Source organism: Sciurus carolinensis, chromosome 3 (assembly GCF_902686445.1).
Source record: "Sciurus carolinensis chromosome 3, mSciCar1.2, whole genome shotgun sequence".
Classification (NCBI taxonomy): domain Eukaryota; kingdom Metazoa; phylum Chordata; class Mammalia; order Rodentia; family Sciuridae; genus Sciurus; species Sciurus carolinensis.
The window spans coordinates 156,564,059-156,588,276 of record NC_062215.1 but is presented as its reverse complement, the minus strand read 5'-3'; the positions used below and the strand labels follow the sequence as shown (position 1 = coordinate 156,588,276).

Sequence of the window (24,218 nt, the reverse complement as noted above, 5' to 3'; positions counted from 1 at the left end):
ATAATAACCAATTAAAAATATAGCATAAAACAAGCTGTTACCAAAAGCAGACTGTTTTTCTAAGAATCATTGGAGAACACATAATTCTATAGAAACAAATTTAAAGCTTTTACATAGGATATAAAATGTCTTAACAGTAGGTGATATTCAGCCTCCTGAAGTTAACCTCAAAATTTCAACTTGTTATTTTGAAACTTCAAAATTTGCACTGACTCAAGTATAGACAGTGGACCCCAGAATGAGATTTTCAGAACAATACAAGTAATAAAACATATAAATAAAGAATTGAGATCAACACATTAGAATTGTTGCCAGTGGGGGTAAAAGGGAAGAGTAGGAGGATGAGGATTAATGATTGTGTGACTATATCACAGTTTATTCATCTGCTCTTGGACATTTGGGTTGTTGCTGATTTAGGGCTGTTATGAATAAAGCTGCTACTAATATTCCTGTACAACTTTGTGTCACTGATTTTGAATAGTATCATTTTACATTACTATGAGCAATACATGAAAGTTCCAGTTCTTCCCCATCTTTGCTGAAACAGTATTAGCAATCCTTTTAATTTTAGCCATTCAACTGAGTAGTATCATGTAAATGGTGTTTACTTTGGGATTGTCTTTTTCTCACTTTTTAAGGTAAAAATTTAGAAAAATTTTTTTTCTTTACTAATACAAGCATATAATGCTTTAATCGTCCTTTTGAGCACAACTTTTAACACCCTGAACTCTGTGAAATATATTTTGCAGTTCAAAATATCTTCTCATCTCTCACAATTTCTTCTTTAATCTTGAACTTTTGAGAATTGTTTAATTTCCAAATATTTGGGGATTTTCCAAATACTATTATTGATTTCTAATTTAATTGCCCTGTGATTTTAAAATAATCTTCTGTATGATTTCATTCCTTTTAGATTTATTGATATTAGTTTTATGATTAGAAAGCAAATAGTCTATTTAGGTGAATGTTCCATGCACCCTTGTAAATATAGTCTGCTGTATTTTGGTATTTTTTCTGTGTTGATTAGGTTTACTTAGTTGATAGTGATGATCATGACTTTTTTATATCCTTGTTGATGTGGTACATTAGTTCTGATCTAATGTGTGGAATTATTTTTTGTTTTAAAGGAAGCTCATTTAGTTACCTGCAACCTAAACAGATCTTCCTCCCTCCCTCCCCCTTCTATTTTTTTTTTTTTTTTCCTTTTGGAATAGGAATATCTATCCTCTGCCTGTCCCACTATTAAAATTTGGAAGCACATAACTTGCTGGTTTCACTGGTTCACAGGTGGAGAAAAATTTGCATCAGGATGAAGTATAATTTGAATCTCATCCATATTTGATTTTGGTGATATTTAGATGAGATTTTGGACTTTTTGAATTGATGCTAGAATGAGTTATGATTTGAAGGATTAGACCAGGCATGGTCCTATAATCCCAGTTACTCAGGAGGCTGAGGCAGGAGGATTGTGAATTCAAAGTCATCCTCAGCAACTTAATGAGGTCCTAAGCAACTCAGTGAGACCCTATCTCTAAATAAATACAAAAAAGGGCTGGGGATGTGGCTCAGTGGTTAAGTGCCCCTCAGTTCAATCCCTGGTACCAAAAGGGAAAAAAAAAAAAAAAAAGATTTGGAGGACTGTTGGAATTATTTTTCATGTGACTGGGAAATGAATTGGGGGACAAGGTGGAATGCTCTTTACTGAATGTTTCTCTCAAGTTCACATGTGGAAATGTAATCCTCAATGGGGTGATAGTATTTGGAGGTGGAACCTTTGGGAGGTCTTTAAATCTGAGTGAGTCCTAAGGAATGAGATTAATACACTTATAAAATGGGCTGCACTTTGCCCCACCTCTTCTGTGTAACATTCTAGAGAGAATGCAGCCATCTGTAAATGAGAAAGTAGACCCCCACCAGACACCAGATTTGCCAAGATTGTGATCTAGGACTTCCTAACTCTGGAACTGTGAGAAATAAATTTATTTATAAGCCATCTACTCTGTTATTTTTATGACAGCCCAACAGACTAAACTAACACTTTTAAGCCTGAGGTGAAAACAGAGAAGGCAGCCAGAGTAAAAAGACATTATCTTGAAGTGGTGGCAAATCCACAATATAATCGCAAAAGTGAAAAGGAAGTAGAGAATTGAAGGAAGTAGCTAAGAGCAGTGAAAAAGGATAAACACATAAGATATGTTGACGGTAAAAACAATAATGGTAATATATTATATGGGGTTGTACAGATGTGTAGAATTAAAACACCTAACAATGATAACACAAAAATAAACAGGAGAGCAAATGGATTTTTAATGTCCCAGTGTTTTTAGGGAAATGGTGAAAGGAATAATTCATATTCTACTACAAAAGCTAATAGGTTAAGGATACATATTGTCATCTCTAGGCAAACCACTAAAAGAAAAGTGAATAGTGAATTCATAAATACAGGTTAACACAGGGGGGAAATAGAATATATTTGATTAATCCTGAAGAAAGCAAGGTGTAAGAATCAATGAAATATAGAAAGTCAATGAACCCAGTTGTTGACCCTTTGAAAAAGTAAATAAACTTGATAAAACCCTAGTAAAATTCCTGAAAAATTAGGAATCAAGTGTGATTTGACATTTAAAAATCCATTAATGCCATTTACCACATTAAGAGATTAAGGAAGAAAAGTCATGTAGTCATTTTGATATGTTCAGAAAAAGCACTATTAAATTCAATATTTATATATATATATATGTATATATTTTAAAGTCTTTTGGTCATCTAGGAAGATATCCTCACAAAGAACATATCAAAGGCCTATAGTCCACATCACTGCTAGTTTTGATAAATTAATATCATTCCTGTTATAATCAGAAGCAAAATAAGAATATCTTCTTTGATGATTACTGAACTAGTGAGCCCATCTGATATGATTGGAATCCCCCAAATAACAATAAAAGTATTGGGATTTAATGAAAGAAATTAAGCTGCTTCCATTTGCAGATAAAATGTTTTGCTAACAGAAGACGAAAAGAAGTTAGAGATATATTATTAGAATGAAGTTTAGCACAGCTATGGAATGATTAATATAAAAGTTGATTTTATTTTGAAAACCATTTTGTAGTTGAAATAGCAAATACTGAAATTAGGAAGAAAACAACTATATTTTTCAGGCTTTCATAGAAGATAATCGCAGAGTTTGAAAGAAAGTGAGTAGGACCTAAATGAATGATGATACCTGCAAATTGTCAATTATTTTCACTTTACTGAGATAAGATGGGAGAAAGGCCCATTTCATGGACAATGCTTTTCACTTTGAAAAACTGGAAAAGGGTTGCTCATACCTTACCAAATTAATGGCTGATTCTTCATTAGCCTTTCTCACTTACTCCATGTCATTTTAAAGCTCTTTCTCCCAGGTGACTTAAGTACAACTTTCTTTTGGTGTTATTCGGATATTGTATTACTTGTTAACTATCTAGCATTTAATTTTGAAGCAAAATAAAATCTTCTAAATTATTTCTTTCCTTACAGACTTTGCCTTCAAAAGAAACATTTTTAAACACTACACAAATGTCTTACCTACAGTCAACTTCAGCTTGGAGTAACTGTGAACATAATTCAAAATCTCAGATGTTAAGAGAGCATGTTTCAGAGTTAGATTCTTCTTTCCATTCTGTTCTATCATTGCCATCAGGTAAGCCCCTTAAAAATTTCTTAAGTAACTCTGAATATTTCCTATTGTAAAATTTAATCTTATAAATATGGGGAATCTAATAAAATTTGATCCATTATTTGATCATTAGAACTAAACAAGTCTCATACAAGAAGTTAATCTAGTCACATGAGGAGTTAATGTTCTGTTCAATTTGTGGAAATAATCATCTTTTAAATTTTCAAAATCTGCTTAAAATCCAAAAACATTATATTTTGTAATCTATTTTTTAATACACATTTCCATTCCTTATCCATATTAGAATGGCATCATAGTTATGCCATTCTTTACAGTAAGTTCCTAACAGAAGTTATTTTAGTCCATCTTTGAGAAAACCTTCATAGTAGGAAGAAAAAATACAAGGATAATAATGCAGCTAACATTTGGTTTTAGCATACATTGGACCCTGTGTATACTATGCACATTACATTTTGTTGTTTAATTCTTATAACCTGTGAGAATAGACACTAACATCCTCTTCATCTTACAGATGAGAAAATTAAGCTTATATCCATTATCGATGATTATGCAGCTAGTAAATTATGGAACCAATTGATCTGAGAGTCATTCTCCAGAACCATGCTCCTTGTCATTACTTTTTACTGCCTGTTTTCTTATTAGCAAATTCATTTCTGTTGAAATAATCTTGAAAGCTAGTATAAAATATCCTCCAATTCTGTAAAACATTCCAAACTAACAAATAAGATTAGCTTCTTTACCAATTTACTAGTTAGGGTTATTCATCCTTCCCTGCATTCATTTAATAAAAATCTCAATACTGCTACATAAAAGGTATTAAATAGATGCTATGAGTATAAATACAAATAAATCCCTCAGGGAACTTTTACTCTAGTTGAAGACAACTGAAATATAAGTGCAACAGTATTGTGAAATATTTGGATAAAAGGCCAGAGATCAAAAGATTAGTACCAAGAAAGGTACATAGGTAGCTAAGGACCTTCTCCGATTAAATCATTTTTTTCCCACAATTCTGTGATAGAATAGGTGGATATTCCCTTTATAGAAGTACACAGTCTCTCTTTGGGGAAACAAAGTTATGTTTAGACAATTGAAAAGTACCAGAATGATAGTAGAGTGAAAAAGACATTATTACCTCATGTATCAATGTGACCAATGTGATCCTGAAATATGTACAATCAGAAAATGAGATTACACTCTATTTATATGTGATCTATCAAAATGTATAAATGCATCTTGTCATGTACAACTAATTAGAACAAATAAAATAATTTTTAAGGAAAGAAAAAGTACCAGAATCCTGAAATACTTAAGGAACATTTTAAGTAAGAACTTTTATAGTCTTATTTTCATTTTGTCATCTGTCCCTTGGGACAAATTCCATGACACTCATGAACAGTTTTTTTGTGTATGTCTTTTTAAAAGTATACCATTTGAGGAAGAGATACATCTTCTCTTTGTTTAAAATCCAGAAACTTCCTGGGTCAATCATAATTTATATTCCTGTCTAGTTTTCTTAAAAAGAAATTATCTTCTTTCAGTAGCAAAACTTTCACCAACTGCTTTACGAACTGTTTTTTTATTTGCTTCTCAGGGAAAAGTTTCGTGTCTCTAAGTAAGAAACAAGAATAGCTTTGAAAGATGTTTTTTACATCAAAAAAAAAACTTTAATAAATGTGAAGCACATCTTTATTACTTGGCTACTCTTTGGTTGTGAGAGTATTAAATATTATAAACATTATAAAATTTCTCAAGTCTCTAAAGGAAGACAGGTTATCAGTAGGTTTTAATCTTTATAGATTAAATGTAGATTCATTTAATACTAGTAGACTAAGGGAATGCAAAGTTTGATATTTTCATAAAAGGTTGCATTATAGCAATGTAAATTATAGCAATGTTTTCCCAAATAATTAAAACCAATATTCTTCTGGAATCCTCATCAATTCAATTACAGTTTGAGGGGGTGGAAAGGAATTGATTTCATCAGCCAAGTTTTCTTAAAGACCTTTTGGGTGCATTTGTTTTCATTACCTATGAACAATATAGATTAATATTAATAAATGTTATTTTTCTTACCTACCATTTTAGGAAGTTCATGAATCTGTTTATGTTTTTTATTCATTATGCCTAATCAATAACTTCTAAAATACTGCTAAAAATATACTTTGAGGATTTTGCCACTTCTAATAGTTCTGACTTTTCAAACTTTTGCATATTTTCTAAACTTATGTGCTATTTATAGAAAGGAAGCAAAATTAATTATAAAGAATACTGTTCACTGAAAATACTTTATTTTTCCAGATGTACCTCTTCATTTTCATTTTGAAACATTATTTAAAAAGACTGAAATAAAAGGAGATCTTGCTGAAAATAAATCTGTAGGCGACTGTATCATATCACCATCACCTGGTATGTCATATTTACAAATCTTGTATTTTCTATACCTTTTTACTTACTTATGCTTGTTATCTTTGCAATCTAATAAAATTTAACAAAAGAATGAATGTAAATCCTTAATTCTTAATATTTACTTTTCACAAATCACCCACACAAATAGAAAATACACAGCAGTTGCTAGCATGAATGGAGGAACCCTGGGTTTGATCCCCAGTGCTGGGGGAAAAAAAAAAAGGAAAAGAAAATACATAAGAACCATCTTAAAAAGAAATGCATGATAACTATTAAATGAAAATTATGAATTATTAATAATTTTAATAAACATGGCTAACCAGCATTCCTATGTGGTAAAACTAACAAGCATTTCAATTCTCTTTATTAGTTCAAGTGTTTAATGCAATGTAACTTGACAATCTAATAGGTTTGGTTAACTTAAAATAATTCCACAGTCCATTGGGTAAACAGGGCAAAGTATAAAAGGAACTGCTGAAAAGTTTCAGAAAGTCTACTGCAACCACATATAAAGGTATGCCAAAATAAACCTACAATAAATAATTGGCATTGATTTTATTTTGCTTGTATTTATGAAAACAAATTCATGAGGCAGATAACATAGTATATTTTATGTTCAGGATACCAATGGGAAAATGGAGAACCATCCAATAAACAGTGTATTAGTCTCTGAGTAAATATTTTTTACATATTCTTTTCATATCATGAATCAGAATAAACTTTAGTTTGTTCCAGGATTTTTTAATAAGGATAAACTACATAAAAAAAACTTAAAAGAAATTATACTGAATGTTTATGAGTGTTCCAAAAGGATCTGAAGACCTCAGCTACGCTTAGAAGCAATTATAAGAAAAATATCAACATGGTTTGATTATCTACAAAATTAAAAATCTTAATTTATCTTAGTTTGTATGAGTTTTGATGTTATTTGCAGATGAAATAATCATCTACCTCAAAAACTCAAGAGCCAAATGAATGTCTGTTAGTATTAGAATCTTATTACAAAAATCAGCAGCCTAAAAGAGGGATCAAAAAAATCAGCAGTTTTTATAAATACCAGTAACTAGATAGAATATGTAAATAAATAAAGTATTCTAAACATGTGACAATGAAAACATACCTCTGACTAAACGTTAAGGACCTACATGATAAAAAGGTCAACAGTTTACTGAGGAACATAAGTGATATTCCCATGTGGAAATACCCCATTCTTATCAGAAGACAGACTTAAGGTGTCAGTTTTTCCCAAATTAATGTCTACAAAGAATGTAATTCTCATCAGAATCACAGGGATGTTCTTTTTGAATAGTCTGAACTTTATCTCAGAAAATGTTGAAGAGCAACCAATAAAAGTTTTTTTAAAGATTAAATGGAGGTATCATAGATATCAAAATGTATCATAGTTATTTATAATCATTAAAATTTGGTGGGTAACTAAAAGGAACTAAATAAAAAGCCTAGAGGGTAGACCCAAAGGTCAACTGAATGGTAAAAGTGGTATTTTCCTATAAGTGGGAAAAGGGTGGTTTAGTTAATAAATACGGACAAAATTCTTATAAGGCATTTTTTGAATGCCAGCACTGACTGGTTGAAGAGCTCTGTATTAGTTAATTCTTTTAATCAATGAGGTAGGTATTATTATCCTTAAACATTCTGTCCCAAATCATAGTTGAGTATTGGAAGAGTTAGAATTCAAACCCAAGCATTCTGGCTCAAAGTCTAAACAGCCAACTTTCACATAATCGGTGTAATCGGTGGCATAGAATAACATTAAATGAGATTGATACCTCATATAGCACACCAAGTTTAGATGAACACTGAAAATACATTTGAGATGGACTAAATGTTAAAAATGTCTTTCAAGAATCAGAAGAAAAATTAGGTGTTTGGTGATAACTGTAACAGTAATGAAAATGATAATAGCTAACATTTACTGAGAACATGTTTGTCAGATACTGAATGTTTATTTGTCCATTATATTGATAAATTTAAATATTATAATCAATTCTAATATTACTATAGTAAAAACAGCTCTCAGATATTTACAATAAGAATTGATGCAAGCATTTTAGGAAGCACTGTAAGATGTATTAAAAGGCCTTGAACCTATATGTAAATTTTTATAAGTTTAGTGTGCAGGGGAAAAGGAAAAAACTGCCCTTTTTATTTTTATACCTGCTCAAAATAAGTATTTACTGAACTTAATGTTAACTCTGTATTCTGACCCAATTATTCCATTTCCAACAAGGTAGTCCAATCCTAAATATGAAACCTTTATCCACAAATATATTCACCTTAGTATTTTTTGTGATAATGAGAAATCAGCAACTAAAGAATGTACAGTGATATGATAAAGTATGTACCAGAGTAGAATATGCAAACTTTAAAATATCTTCAAAGTTCACATAAGGATAGAAATGTTACTTATCAAAAGAACATTGTGACATAAATATATAAAAAGATTTTACTTCTGTATTTGGTACAATTATAATCATGTAAAAATGTTTATTCTCCTATCAGCCAATTGTGATATGTAGACTTTGTTGGGGTTCTGAACAAACCAGCTGTATACATACACACATATATGCACTTTTTAAAAACTTGTTTTAGTTGTAGATGGACACAATATCTTTATTTCACTTACTCATTTTTATGTGATGCTGAGAATTGAACCCAGTACCTCACACATGCTTGGCAAGCTGTCTACCACTAAGCCACAACCCCAGCCTCGATACATGTACTTTGAAAACAATTCAAGAAATCAGAACATTGACTGAAATATTAGAGAATTATTAGTTTTGCCATATGTAATATGCATTGTAACAGTTACATAAATACTATCAGTTTGTTAGAGACTCATGCTGACACATTTGATGAAAAGGTACTGTCTGGAACTTGCTTTAAACTATAGCATAAAAGGTGGTGGGAGAGAGATGAAACAAGATTGATCAACATGATCATTGCTAAAACCGAGGAAAGGGTACATAGGAGTGCATTATTCTAGTCTCCTTTTGTGTTTGTTCAAAATTTTCCCACAATAAAAAGTTACAGGAAAAAATAAAAAACACCAAAGGCAAGAAACAATCACCTACACATAGGGAAGAAAGACTAAAGAAATAGTGGATAGTGTAGGTTATGTTCAGGTACTTTTTCATGACATAATTCTACTTGGTGGGAGATGTACATGTTTTGCAAAAAGGAAAATACATATCCTTTAATATGATTATTTTAAGAATTTCCATAATAGCATAAATTTTATGATGACAGTAGTAACAACCATATGTCCAACAACTAGGAAATAGGGGATAGTCTCTAATCAGAAAAGAATGTTAGGCAACCATTTGAAGAAATAATGAATGTAACAGGATAAAACATAACATTATATATATTGTCCTAACTAAATTATGATTACACAAAATGAAAAATATGATGTTGGAGATCATATGATTACCATTCTTCTAATGTTATTGTACCATTTATCTGACTCAAAATAAGGCAGTGTAAATATCAGGTACAGAATAGTAAATGTATTGATTATAATGGCATATCACATGTAATAGAAAATTAAGGGTACACTTGAGTTGAATGCTTTAGTAATACTAGACAAATCAATGCAGTATTCTTTTGTATACCAATCTCTCACCCTTCTCTCACTCCATACCATTCCTACCCCAAATAATTAAGCACTAATTAGGTTTCATCCTATATATTTTTCTTAAGGTAGCTGCTCATTAATTTTACTCATAGTGAGTTCTACAGAATTAAGAACTAGAGTTCACCATTCCTTGAGCACCTCCTCTGTGCCAAGCAGATTATAATGTGAAGAATCAAAGGAGAATCACAGGAAATCAAAGAAATTATAATGCAACAGGGGAAAGTAAACATGAGTAATTATAGGGAATGATGAGCACATATGACAATATTCTATAAAAAAGCAGGGCTGAGGGTTTAGCTCAAGTGATACAGCACTTACTTAACATGTGTAAGACCATGGGGTCAATCTCCAGCACCACACACACACACACACACACACACACACCAAAACAAAGTAATATAAATGTATACGTGTGTGTGTGTAAAGAGGGAGTAGATAGTTTAGCACAAGGCAAGAGGAATAAAATAAAGGCAGAGAAGAACTCTAAGACAAATGGTGATCGCAAGTGCTATCTTGGAATCTAAAGGAAGGATAAAGTGTTCCAAATCAATGCTTCTCCCAAATATGTGAGAACATATTCTTGGAAGGACATTGTTAGAATGCAGATTCTAAACTGTAACAAAGATTCCAAATGTTTAATGTTGGCCATATTGTGTAACAAACAAGGCTTTTAAATAATGGAAACCAGCATGCATCATAAAGACTTAAAACACTGTGATTTGTTCAAGTATGTACAAATACTTGGTATTCCTGCAGAGGAAACTGCGTGAAGGTAAGCAGGCAGATCTTTGCGTGTGGTGTCACAGAACTTGGATTTATTCTTTACTGCATTTACTATGGCACTGACTGCTGATTTCAGGCAAAAAGGACATATGTACAAGACAAAGTGCAGAGTTGAAGATACATGATTAGTCTCATCATGAGGAAATATTAAATCAACTCAAGAGCCTGTAGTTACCAAAATATTCAAGGTTATGAAAGAAAGCATAATTCTTTCAGGTATAAGAGACTGAGTGCAATGAGCAACTAGGATTTTCTATAAAGAACTAATAGGGATAACTGGTGAAAATTGATGGTCTATAAATTAGCTAATGGTACTCATTTATTGCTTTTTGACAAATGTAGCTAAATAAAATTCTCCTTGTTTTTGAGAAGTACATGTTGATATATTAAAGTGTAAAGCAGCATCCATTCAGAAACTTAAAATTTGACTTCTGAAAGATAAAGCTAATGTGATAAAATGTTAACACCTGGGGAATCTGGGTAAAGAATGTACTATTTCATCTTCTTTTCTAAGTTTGAGTATATGAAAATTAAATGTTATTGAAGTGGATAGATGAGAGGAGAAACAAAAGAACCACAACCCACAATCAATCCAAAAACCGGGCTCAGCCATCTTACCCCCATTTTCCCCCATGTGAACTAGCCAAATTGTCAGTATGAACTTATAAACTTGTTTCAAATCTTCTATGTGCATTTCAATCACATTCAGACCAACATTTCTTCTGTGTGAAATAAACTCATTTTTCTTCAGCTTCAATCACTATAGACAGTGATCTTTTCAAAACGCAAATCTAAAATCCCCACCCCAGTCTTTTAAGACATTTAAGGGAATATTCTTCCCCTAAAGTGCTATCTACCTAGATTATACTGGCTCCTGCCTGTTCCAGTTTGCTTCACCATGCTTCCTTTACGTACCTGCTATCCAGTTCTCAGATTTGTCCTGTTCCTTACTGCTCTGGCCCTTTGCCCAAGCTATTCTTTCTTGCCCTTGCTGTCAGCTGTTTCTAATCATATATGAAACCTCTCCTCATCTGGGGAGTAAAAAAGATAACCAAAATTAATTATCTTGAATTTGCTTAAATTACTCCAGCAAAATATTACAAGCTCTACAACTGAACTACACTCCAAGTAGATTAACCCTGTTTATTATGTTACTTAACATCTTTCTCTCAAGAATTTTTTCAATGGTGGAAAATCCTAAGAGGCCATCTTAAAATCCTGTCCACCATTTTTTTCCTGGGCTGGTTAGTCATTGTTTTCTTACAATTAATTTGCTGTGGAAAATGGATTCCCTTTCGTTGGTAATATTAACCCTTCTCTTGTAACTTACAGGGTATTTTCATCTGCAATACCCTGTATGATTTTTCTTTCCTGATGTTCAGGAGAGTTCTCTGAAATAGTAGGGTTGAGTCTAGAAACATTTTTACTATAATTTCAAGTATTACCTCCCCCATTCACTTTATTTTCCCTTGTCATACACTTCAATTTTTTCTTCCTATTTTCCATCGTTTCTTTCATTTGTAATTCATCTTCCAGTTCCAATTTTTATTTTCAGCAGTGTCCATTCTGTTACTCAGTTAAGATTATTCATATTTTGAACAATTATATTTTACATTTCTGAGATCTCTCAAGACTCTTGGCCTATTAATCTTTTCTGTGAATGTTCTTCCACTTGCAGACCTTGTTTTTGATGTAGATATTCAGTATTTTGGGGGTTTATGTACTTCATCTTTGAAGCTGACATTCATTGCTAAAGATTGTTTTTCCAGTTATTGATGACAAGGGTAGGGATTTACACGCTACACTACTTCAGATTTGTGAATGGGCAGGATATTTCAAAGTAGGGCACTAGGGCATGGCTTTCTCCAGCTATTCATCTCTCTGTTCAAAGCTCTGGTTCTCTCTCGAGACAGGTAATCTCATCTGGTAGCCTGACTGAGATGGATACTGGCATGTACTGACAATGCATCAGTTGGTGCTGCAAATTGCCCTGCTCTGTTTCTCTCCTCCAGGTCTAGAGCACCTTTGGTATGGATCACATTTTTGGTGGCAGCACTTTCCTATGTGCTTCTACTCCGGCTTTCCTCTTCAAATTCCACAGGATATTAGTATTTCAAAGAGGTCTTATAAATTCTGACTTATAAGTTCCCTTTTCTGCTTCCCTAAGAGCACATCTCCATGAACCTACATATACAAATTTTGTCTATCATTTCTATCAGTCATCGTTAAACTGGACTCCTGGTCACTGTTACTAGGTTCAGTGTCAGTCAGAGTTTGGGAATTGTGACTAATGCCTACATAAAGGGGCCAATTTTGTTATTAAATCAATACTGGAAATAGATTAAGATAATAGTAATGATGAAGCTAATATTTATTAAGCACTTATCATGCCAGATACTCGTTTAATTTCCATAGGAAATCTCAAAATAGCTATTACCCCTATTTTACAGATGATACTCAGTGAGTGGCTTAAAATTGTACAGTTTTTATTTTTAAAAAGTGAAAGACCAGTGCTAGTCACTGTCAGAGGTGAATAAAATCTGGCTCTTGCTCTCAAGGAGTCCAAGACTGTTGTGACCATGTTGAAACTTACTTCGTCCTGAATTATTCCCAGATGTAAGGGTAAGCCACTTCAGGATTCAGATCCTATTCAGCCAAAATTTACAGATCTGAACTAATTCATACTAATTCGGAAGACTTAGGAACAGATCAAATGAAGCAAATACAGGAAGTTGAGTAAAAGGATGTTTTTAAGGAATCCTATTTCTGGTATTTTTAGTTTAAGGGGTATCCATCTTGGTACTTAAGTATTATTCATTACAAGTGATTTTGAACTGATATCTTAAAATTATGCATTGCTATATATACAAATTAACATAATTATTTGTGTTAAACTAAAACTTCACATTTCCTTTCATTTGTTGTAGTACACAGTACTTCTCTGAATCAGTGGAGTAATGGATATTCACCTACATGTAAGCCTCAAATAAGGTCAGAATCTTCTGCACAACTGTTTCAGGGAAGAAAGAAAAGACATTTAAGTGAAACAGCATTAGGTAGGTTAAAATGAGGATATGATTATTAGGTTAAAAGATTGAAAAAAAATCTGCTTTTCAAAGAAAGTTTATAATTGTCTCATGGGAGTTTATAATTCAGAATGGTCACTTAATTAAAACATTTATCATTCCATAAGCATATTCATATAGTTAATTCAGAATTTTTAGACTGGTTACTTACCCATTTTATGACAATTTCCTTCCAGAGTTCCATGACTAGTTAGTTCTCTCCATCAACTGTTGTCTGCTTAGAATTTAGTCTCTAAGGTTGTTCTGGATTCAAACTAGTTCAGTACAAGGTCATTTACAGAAACTTATGACTATATCTAAATTTCTCAAGATTTTGAGAAAGTGGGCAAGATTCAACTAAGGCACTCAACCACCTGTTCAGTTCTCCTTAGGAGGCTTTACAGTTCCAAAATAATTAGAGATATCGCTTGAACCTAGAACTCTTCTGATAATACAAAATTGATTTGTTGATATGGGAGAAGACAGTCATCCCAGTCACTATTAATGATAAAAAACAAAACTGGAAAAATATATTTTGAATAGGAAAACATCTACACGTTTGGTCTTTGTTCATTGTTCCAAGGAACATTACACTAATTTGTGTAAGTATTCTCCAGATGTAGCATCTCAATAATGTACCTAATAAATTATAAACTACTTTGCATCCAAGATGTACTTAACTCTAATTATACACAATAGGCTTAATGCATTACCTCCAATATCTTAGAAATTCTACCAAAATAGACAAAGCCACTACTTGATAATCGTGGCACAAAAAGAACAAAATCCCACACATGTCCAGTACTTTTGTTATTCTTTCTCTTAGTAGTGTCTCTCTCTTAAGAACAGATAATCAAGGATCATCACACTTTTGAAGAAATTTCATACATGCATACCAAAATAAAGGAACTTTTCCTTACCTCTTAATAAGATGCAAATTGATTGACACTTTAGATCTCATTTTGAGTTTAACAGATATTTCAGGACATAAGAACAAATGAAATGACATACTGCAAAGAAATCAGACAACTCCAAAAGTACAGGACATCTAGTCCAGTCTGTGTAACAAGTCATGTCATGAAAAATGAGCTACTCTAGATTATAAGAAATCTTGGAAGAGTAATAACTGTTCAATACATAGCTCCATATTTGAAGAAACTAACCACAGAGGATATATTTTAATAATTGGAGAAGTATAAATATAGACTAGGTATTAGATTTTACATTATTCAGGAAAATGTCATTGTTTTTTTAAGATTCCACAAGAATAAAATAAACTATATAAATGAATAAATTTATAAATTTCTTTAGTAAGAATAAAAACAAAGGAACTAGAAAGACAAACATAATACCAAAAGTCAATTACAAATCAATATCATCAAGAGAAAAACTTCACCCATGAAATAAGAACAGGCAGGTATAAAAAAATGAATACGAGGACAGAAACTTATAGAAATTAGTACACTTTAATTGCAGAAATTTTTCAAATTAGTGTTTTTAATAAGATTGAGGAAATCTCACAGAAAAAAGTCAGACATGGAAAAAAAAATGAGAATAGATAAGAAAATTCAGATCAATCTTAACAGTGTAGCTTCTGAGGAGTCGCAGAAAAAAGGAACAGTGTAAAGGGAGCACATGGGAGTTTTAAGTAATATGAAATGTGATGGAGAGAAAATGCCAAGACACCAGAAAAATGGAAATACTTGTAGCAAGACTGAGGCTTTTTTTTTATAATTCCCTTTTTATTTTCAAAACACGAATTTTTAAAAATCAACTAACAGAGTATCAATTCACCTCTAACCTAACTGGGAAAATAATTCTAATAGTATTGGTCATGTTTAATGTGTGACATTATGAATGGTTCTTTCCTTGGCAGGAGAAAAAAACAGATTTGAAGAATTTGCTTTTCAACGCACAGAACCAGGATCCCATTGTAATTTCACCACTATCTCCAATGTCAATGTTATATCAAGAACACAGAATTCATCAGCACAAGTAGGTTTTTTCTATACTGAACTCTAAAACTGCTTTGTATTATATTGTCATATTGTGTGCATGTAGAAATACATAACAACGAGACCCACTATTATGAATAATTATAAAGCACCAATAAAGGAAAAAATAAACTCCATATTATCTTGTTTAAACTACTTAATATATTTTTGAGATAAAACCAACTGATTAAAAAACTAATTTATATCAGCCTTACTTACAAAGTACATTTAGAACCATCTTATTAGGAAACAATAAATTTGATTAAATAAAACACTTTTTCACTTGGGAAGCTATTAATCTTCAGTTATAGATTCTTTTCTGTATTAAAAACTAAATTTCATGACCATTTCTACTCTTTAACATATCAAGCTACAAAGAGCCTTGCTAATGAGAGTTCACATCATGTATTTTTTTTTTAACTTTTATTTATTTTTCATTATCTTTTTTTCATGTATTGTTCTTAATCTGTCTTGTTTTTTGGCACAAGACCCAGGAGTAGAAAAGTCAAAAGGTTCAAAGTGTTAGAAATGAACAGTCTGAAACTCAGGGACCAGAAACACATAAATGAAGACTGTACCAATAATTTTTACTAAAGGTCTCACCAAAATATATTTCATAACCTTTCCTAATAATCTTGTTTGTACACAGAAGTATACAAATTACAAACCCCCCTAAAGAGTTTAGGCATACTTCCTTAACTGGTTTTCTGAACATTTTATAGTCAGATTTTAGGAATAATATATTTACAAAAATTATATAGATACACTTACATATTATTGTTATATAACTAATGAAAAAATATATCACCACAGATTAACTAGACACATAAACCAGTATACCATGATTCTGTTTTGTAGAGTGCTGCACGAAGGAGGTTAAGAAGTGAGAGTTCTTATGACATAGATAACATTGTGATTCCCATGTCATTAGTAGCACCGGCTAAGTTAGAGAAACTCCAATATAAGGAAATTATCACTCCAAGGTATGTATACAATCTTTCCTCTTCCTTTAATAAACTTAAATTCAGAGTGAAAATGAACTCATAACCCAGAGGAGAATGCCGCCCCACTTTCTACCCTACTTGTATAACCACAGAGGGAAAATGGTGCAAGAAAGCGTAACATTACTCATTGTGAAGAAAAAGTGAAGAGTATCACAACTTTACTTCTTAGTTTTTATTAAGAACCAAGAATTTCTAGATTGATTTACGTCAGCATTCTAGTCATTTTTTTCATTCATTTATATTTTGGTATCTATTATGTACAATGGCACTAAAAGGTACTTTACTGATATAAAAACTACAGTAACAAACAATGTTTGCCTTAAAGAAAAGAGATGTGCATAGGTTGCTATGAGTTCAAAGAAAGCAACTACCTTTGCATAATGTATTCACGTTGTAAGATAGTAACACCTTCAAAACAAAATAAATTTTGATATGCTGCCAAGTCAGCAATAAACACATTAAGTGGAAAGATACATGGGAAGGTCTAAGAAGACATACGCGGAGTTAGGGTATTTACAACAGGGAGACAAAACAAAGGTAGACAGGCAAATGTGTAAGGCTAAGCCAGATATTCAGGTTTTGCATACATTGATAAAGGCAGGTGAGGCTAGAAAAGAACCAGATTGTGGAGGTCCCTGAATACCATATGCAGATCTGCTTCTACTGGTTAGCCAAATTTCTCCCAATGATGAAAGCAGTTCCTAAAAATATGAATATGGCACAAGGAAGTAGACATAAAAAGGTTGGAAATCAAAACATAAGCCAGGTGATAACCAGTCAAGGCATACCCATCTCTATTTTGTTTCTCTTTACTTAATTACTTTGAGGTATTAAGGCAAGTCTAGTACTCTAGGAGGTATTATGAGAACTCATTTAAAAACCCGTTGAAATTTTCTACAAAAATTAGAAATATCTGTTCTATAGCAACCTTTTTGCATTTGCAGTAGTAGGCTGGAACGAGCTAGTGAACCCAGCTATTAAATACAGAATTCTGTGAGCTGGTTATACTATTAGTAGCTCAAAAGGAAAGATAATAGAATGAGACAAACATCATTATCCTATATACATGTATGATTATGCAAACAGTGTGATTCTACTTTGTGTACAACCACAGAAACAAAAATTGTACCCCATTTGTATACAATGAATCAAAATTAAAAAAAAAAATGAGGGGGCATAGGCATTTTCACATCAAAGAAATTGGCAGAAATGACAAATCAGGTCTTTTTTCCCTTTTTCTTGGCCAAGTTGGTTCATCAATATACCACTGACTTAATTTAAAATCAGTACATAATTATTATACATAAAATGCAACTATACAGAAGAGGTTGTTCACTCACTGTAAAGTCAAAAGTAAAGACTCATCTTCCCTGTGTTCTTTTCTCATAATACAAATACTTATTCTCTTAAAAAAAAAAAAGTTAAGATAAAACGATGCAAATTATGGAAATCCCAAGGAAAGAAAACAGTGTACACTGTGCTTAAGAGAATAAATAATTACACTTAGACTAACTGATAAAAGCTATTTGAAACTGGTTTATGTCTTCAACAGTTGGAGGATGGTTGTTCTTCAGCCTTTGGATGAATGTAACTTAGGTGAAGAAGAGGTAAGCTATCTTGCATTTAATGGGATAAATGCACCTTGTATATTATGAAGCCTGCCTAATTTAACATTTAAGGAATTAAAAGAAACCCTGGAACTTCTGATTTTTTTTTTCACTTATGAAAAGTTTTTCAAAAAGGATATTATTTGTTAGAAAAACATTTCTGTGTAAATTTGACTTCAAACATAATGTATAAAGGAATAAAGGAAAATAAAAATAAAATATGCTATTTATGAGCTGACATTGATATAGACATATACCTCCTTCTCAGCATTAATCTTATTTTTCTTCAAAGTCTCAATATTCACTCCTACAATGCCATTTTCAAAATATTAGAACCAATTTGCTTTTGGATTTTGAAATTTTGGAATTTAATGTGGTACATGTATCATGTAATACCCAGTTTAAACAGTTCTTTTACAGGTAAAATTACACTAAGACAAGAATATAGGGAAAAATACTAAATAACCAAACTAATGTCAACATTGACGGTCTCTAAAGGCAGTATACTGTAAAAGATACTTGATTTCTATGAAATAACATTGTTTCCATGCCAAGTCATGTTTTTCAACTACCCTATAACTTACCTTTAATGACTTTCCCTCTTGTAATGAATTCTATTTCAGAATGTTCCTTGTCAAGAAACCCAAATTCCTAAATACAACCAAATTATCCAGGTTAGATTCTTAGATAAGGCATTAGTTATAACTTAATCAGTTTTACTTTTATTTGACATTAACATTTTCTCAGAACAATGTGTGCTCCATAAAGGACAAAAAAATATAAATCCAATTGAATGAATAAAGCTTTAAGACTATTTTATGCAAGCTGTGGCTAATGGAAAGCATAACCCATTTGTAATCTCAGTGCCCTCTAATGTGAACCAAGAATAAAAAGATCAAAAAAGTTTTGGACTCCCACCTTTCAGGAATTTGAGGCTACTCTCCTAAAATGTGTTTTCTTGATTGACACAAACTGCACTTTAGAGTCTGCTTGCTACTATTCTCTAGATGACCCATTTGAAACCTGTTCAGGTTTCCCATAAAAGCAAAATTTTTTTTTTGCTAATTCCAGATAGAAGACCTTTCTGATGAAATCTTCTCCCTAAGACACAAAAAATATGAAGAGAGAGAGCAAGCCAGGTGGTCACTATGGGAACAAAGCAAATGGCATAGAAGAAACAGTAGGCAAGTATTTTAAAACTCAAAAACATGGAATCCATGTGGAATGAACAAAAATTCTGCATGGATTTTGGGGGAGGCCACTAAAAAGGAACACATAAGGATTTAATATCAGTGAGTTTTGTACTAGTATATGCACTAGCGTGTCACTGCATATACTGGGTTTATATTAAAAATACATTGGGCTACGTATATGAGGATGAAATGAATTTCTGTATTTTACTCTATTTCTCAGGTTTTCTGTCAGTCTCAAGAACAGATTTAACTAGCAAATAATATAAAAATTCTATATTTAAAGTAGGTCATTTCAATCTATTCTGTGTACCTAACACTGGGGAATGAAATTTAGGCAGTCCACTTTAAGATAACTATTTCAAAATTAGTAATACTTTAAAAGAAAAATTCTCAAGAAAACTGTCTAGTCTAAAAGGCAAATAGTCTAAAGTACTTTTAAAAACACAGATCTTTGGGGAAGGGAAAATAAATCACAATTAATAACTATGTATTTGAAAGAATCCCTAGTGTTTTACATTTACATATGTTTATTTTTTAATTTATCCCAAACTCATGAAACAAGATCACATAAAATCTGGCAGTGATTTCAGTGAAGGGGCTAAGATATCCAGGCTTGCTACAAATCCTGATTCAAAGTTCTTCTAATATAGATTAGACTATGGAATTCTTATCCTTTCCCACATTCCCGACATAAAACTTTCCAGAAATATAGAGGGAAAGATGAACTGTGACATTCATGGAGGATATTACAATAATTACAGAATACCTTAAGAGCTCAGACTATAAGGGTCAAGCAGCTGCTGTTTCTTGTCTTTACAAAAAAAAAAAAAAAAAAAAAAGGAAAGGGAAGGAAAGAAAAACCAAGTAACAAAGCCTGCTGTTATTATTTGGCTAAATATTTAATGAAGCATTTGTGATAAATATATAATTTGACTAAATATTTAAGCCTTTAAGATAGGAAAATAGTAGCATCAGGAAGGTAACAGATGAATTTTAAAAATCTTTTGGATGGAACTGGGTAAAGAAAACCTACCAAATTTAACTTAGTGATACCTTTGGATCATAAAATGTTAAGATCTCAAGAAATACATAATTATTTTCTTGGTAGGGCTTACAGTAAAAATGTTGAAGGACAGGACTTTCTTTTGAAAGAATGCTCTAATGACTTCAGTAGCAGTCAGCAATGCCCTGCTCAAAGTCCTCCTGATCTTCCTTCAGAGCACCATGATCTCTATGCACATGGCTCACCCTTAAATGAAAATCAAGAAATAATGGTAAGTATGATTTTAACTGCCTTTTAACTTTTGTGTATGTAGAAATTGCTTATTGTAAATTGTTTCATACCTACACATTGAATTCAGTACAGTTCATTCTAGAAGGGTAAGAATCAGATCTGTATTACAACACTGTAGTTTTATCACTAACTGCAATTTTTTTTTTTTTTTTTTTTTTTTTTTTGGGTATCCTGTCATTAGCAACTTCCACCTACCTACTTATTAGGGAATGCAAATACTATCAGTTTCATCACAAAATGAATATGACTAATCTAGCATAGCACTTGGCATATAAATGTTCGTTGCTATTTTTCTTCCTCCTCTTATATCAAGTTTTTACTTATCTCCCCATAGATCCAGTTCCTACCTTAAGGGGAGTGTTTTCTAACACTGCATCCATTCGTGCACCTTTCTTCATAAATAGGTGTCGAAAAGGAAGAACCAGATCTAAAATGGAGAGTGGAGACTATACAAGTTAATAGTAGGCAAGTTGCAGAAAACTCAGGAAAGAAAAAGTCAGTAGATATCTTAGTAACAATAGGATGGAAATGAAGATACTGAAGAAGGTGATCAAACTTAAAAGCACCTTGAAAGGGGTTTTCCTAAAGTACTCAGGCTGAAAATGAAGACAAACCAGTCCCCTGTGGCAGCCATTTCCTCTTGCTGGCAGAGGCACAGTGAAACAATGCTCCAAAGTCACTACATTCTCAGCACACCCCACTTTGGGATATGTAGGTCCAAATGAAAATTTGCAAATTTATGTGCTAAAAGAACAAGTTAGTATATTATTGACATTTACATATTACTTGTTACATGAACTTACTGAAAACATTTCCTCTTTCAGTCTTTGTGGTGGGAACGACGGTCTTTTCCACTGAAGGATGAAGACACAGCAGCTTTATTATACCAAGAGGATAAAAACAATCAAACTGAGGTGTCAAGCACAGCTTTCCATGCTGAAGTCTTCTGCACCAGTGCACCAGAGAATGGCCACCACCCCAAAAAACAGTTAGGTGGAATGGAAGAGTATAAAGCCTTTGGTCTAGGACTTACTAATGTTAAAAAAAATAGGTGACAGGGAACAGGTGAAGAAACTATGTAACTGAAGGGAAGTCAGGAGGGGGAAAAAGAGCCCTGTTCTGGATCTCCCACCCACCTCTGGTCATAATTCCAGAACAGAATGTACTACATGTATTCATCTTTCATGTTGTTTATGGAACAGGCAAGATTTTTTTTTTTCCTTCTCAAATCACAGAAGTAGCTAGCTTTTCACCTACAGACAAGTGCTAGTCATTTGTGTTTTTTTCATACAAATTACAAGCACCAAGATATTAACTGCTGCAATTTGTTGTTGAATCACATTGGGTAATTTTTAACATCACACACACACACACACACACTCTCTCACACTCTCCCACCTATGCATCAAATGAGAGCTATTTTTTTCTTATTCACATGGTAATTCACTACAATTGCCTCAAAATATATTAAGACTATACGCATATATGTATAGAATATACACACCTACACACACATGCACACACGTAGTTTTCAAATTGCTCTGGCAATGACCCACTCCACTTAAAAATGCATGTACAAACTATCCTATGAAATGTAAGCTGCGATAAATATAAAGCACGTGTTTCCTCTGATTAAAAAAAATCTGAAAAGTCTTGACTATGTTGAGGGAGTTATTTTTGTTTTTTAACATGTTTAACCAACAGAAGCTATTTATGGAAATTCTTAGATAACAAAATACTCAATTATTTAAAATCAATGTTATCTGTTGGACTAACCACAGACTACTTTCTGTTTACTCCTAACAGAACTGAGACAAGCAAATTAGTTATATATGGCTGCACTTTAAAACTATACATCTTTGAGAACTCAACTTGAGTTTAACTAACATTCTGTATCTCATGAAGACACCAATTTAAAATGTGCAATCAACAAGAGTACACCTTTATAAAATTTTTAAAATGGTTTAAGTCTAGTCTAGACAAATTGTTATATTTCTAACTAATTTGGTCCTTCTTTGTCATAGCTTAGTCAAATGTCTATTCTGATTTGCATCCTAGATTGTAAATTAGAACTTTTCAGGGGCCAATACTTCAACATTTGATACTGAGATTGCATATTTTGAAGCTATTATACTATTTTTTTTTCCTTTGTGAAAGTTGAGGACAATTTGTTTCAATCACTTTGTCATGTAAAAAAGGTTATTCAAGTTATAATACTCATCTAACTGAAATCCTGACTATTTGGCCTAGACTAGGCTATGGGATTGGACAAAAAGTTTTTATTCAGGAATGGAAATTATACTGGTCCCTTTAAAGGGAGATAAAATTCAAATTCAATACTGACAAACTTTTGCTTATAGTTTCACTGTACATTTATTCTTAAAGAAAAAAAGAAGAAAAAAAAAAAAAAAAAAAAAAAAAAAGAAAGAAAAAAAAAAAAAAAAAGGCCAGACATACCCAAGTTGTCCTGGCAAAAAAATTCAAATCTTTGTCTTGTCTGATATTATAATCTTCTATGTAAGTTTTTTAATTAAAGTTATTTCTATATGCCTTGTGTTGTATGATTTGATTAAATATTACCCATTTATGCTACAGACTTCTAAGGCAAAATACAATCATTAAGAAACAGATTTTCACCTTGCTGTACAGGAAAAAGGCAAGTTCTACAGCATGCATAGGTATCAATGTTCTTATTTTTTGAAACCCATTTCTCAGAACTCACATTAGCCTCAAGAAATTCTGATACTGATCTTAGTATTCTGTGCCATAATTATCACACTGAGTATTTAGAAGAATGAAGTAGCGTATACCCTATTTATAATCTCTATATAACTGGGTACACAGTTATAAATACTTATAAATACTTAGTTATGGATTAACACTACCACATCATCTCTTAGCCTAGCTGGCCTTTCTTAGAATAAAATATGTATCCTTGGGGTAAAAATCTATAAATCCAGAATATTCTCAGTCATCTGAACCACTATTATAAAGGTAGACTGGAAACAAGACAATATTAAGTAAAAGAAGTTTCTTTTCAAAGATTCAACGGGGGGCCATTGGTGGGGAGTTATACAGACCAGAAATTCTATGTCATACTGGATCTTTCCATGACACCAGTCTATTGCAGAGCTTTAATTTCATTTTTTAAACAGAACAAAATACCTGTCCTGCCATTTGCAGGAGTAATTCATAGGTTTAATAAGATTATATGAAAGTACTTCATAACCCATAACATAAACTTACACTGCTATCTACTTTGTGCTGAGCATCCTCTAAATTCTAGAAATATTACTGGAAGCTTTCCATTTATCAACAATTATCTTTTTTAATCTCCAACATAATTCTGCATGGTTATTATAGTCAATGTACAAATGAATTAGCAATGTGAAAAGGTTGGGTGATTTGCTAAGATCAAACAGCTAGAAGGGCAGAGCCAGGATTCAGCCCAATGGAAACCCAAGGCTTTGCTTATTATCTATGCAAAGCTAACACAACAGCATTATTTAATGTCCTTAAGAATGCTGGATGCGAT

General features: G+C 32.2%; 1 protein-coding gene across 5 annotated transcripts in view; it reads left to right on the top strand.

The window, feature by feature from the left end:
- Positions 1-23,234, top strand: part of Kansl1l (KAT8 regulatory NSL complex subunit 1 like) — a 132,821-nt gene extending 109,587 nt beyond the window's left edge. For 3 of the 5 annotated variants that reach the window (XM_047544038.1, XM_047544036.1, XM_047544037.1), the window contains exons 7-15: positions 3,520-3,682; positions 5,981-6,088; positions 13,454-13,582; positions 15,468-15,586; positions 16,444-16,568; positions 18,142-18,196; positions 19,268-19,380; positions 20,498-20,663; positions 21,508-23,234. In XM_047544038.1, the coding sequence (XP_047399994.1) occupies positions 3,520-3,682; positions 5,981-6,088; positions 13,454-13,582; positions 15,468-15,586; positions 16,444-16,568; positions 18,142-18,196; positions 19,268-19,380; positions 20,498-20,663; positions 21,508-21,738 (1,209 nt within the window). In that variant the 3' untranslated portion in view covers positions 21,739-23,234. The remainder of the gene's footprint in view (positions 1-3,519; positions 3,683-5,980; positions 6,089-13,453; positions 13,583-15,467; positions 15,587-16,443; positions 16,569-18,141; positions 18,197-19,267; positions 19,381-20,497; positions 20,664-21,507) is intronic. The other 2 variants (XM_047544040.1, XM_047544039.1) reach the window with 2 other exon arrangements.
- Positions 23,235-24,218: the final 984 nt, after the last annotated feature.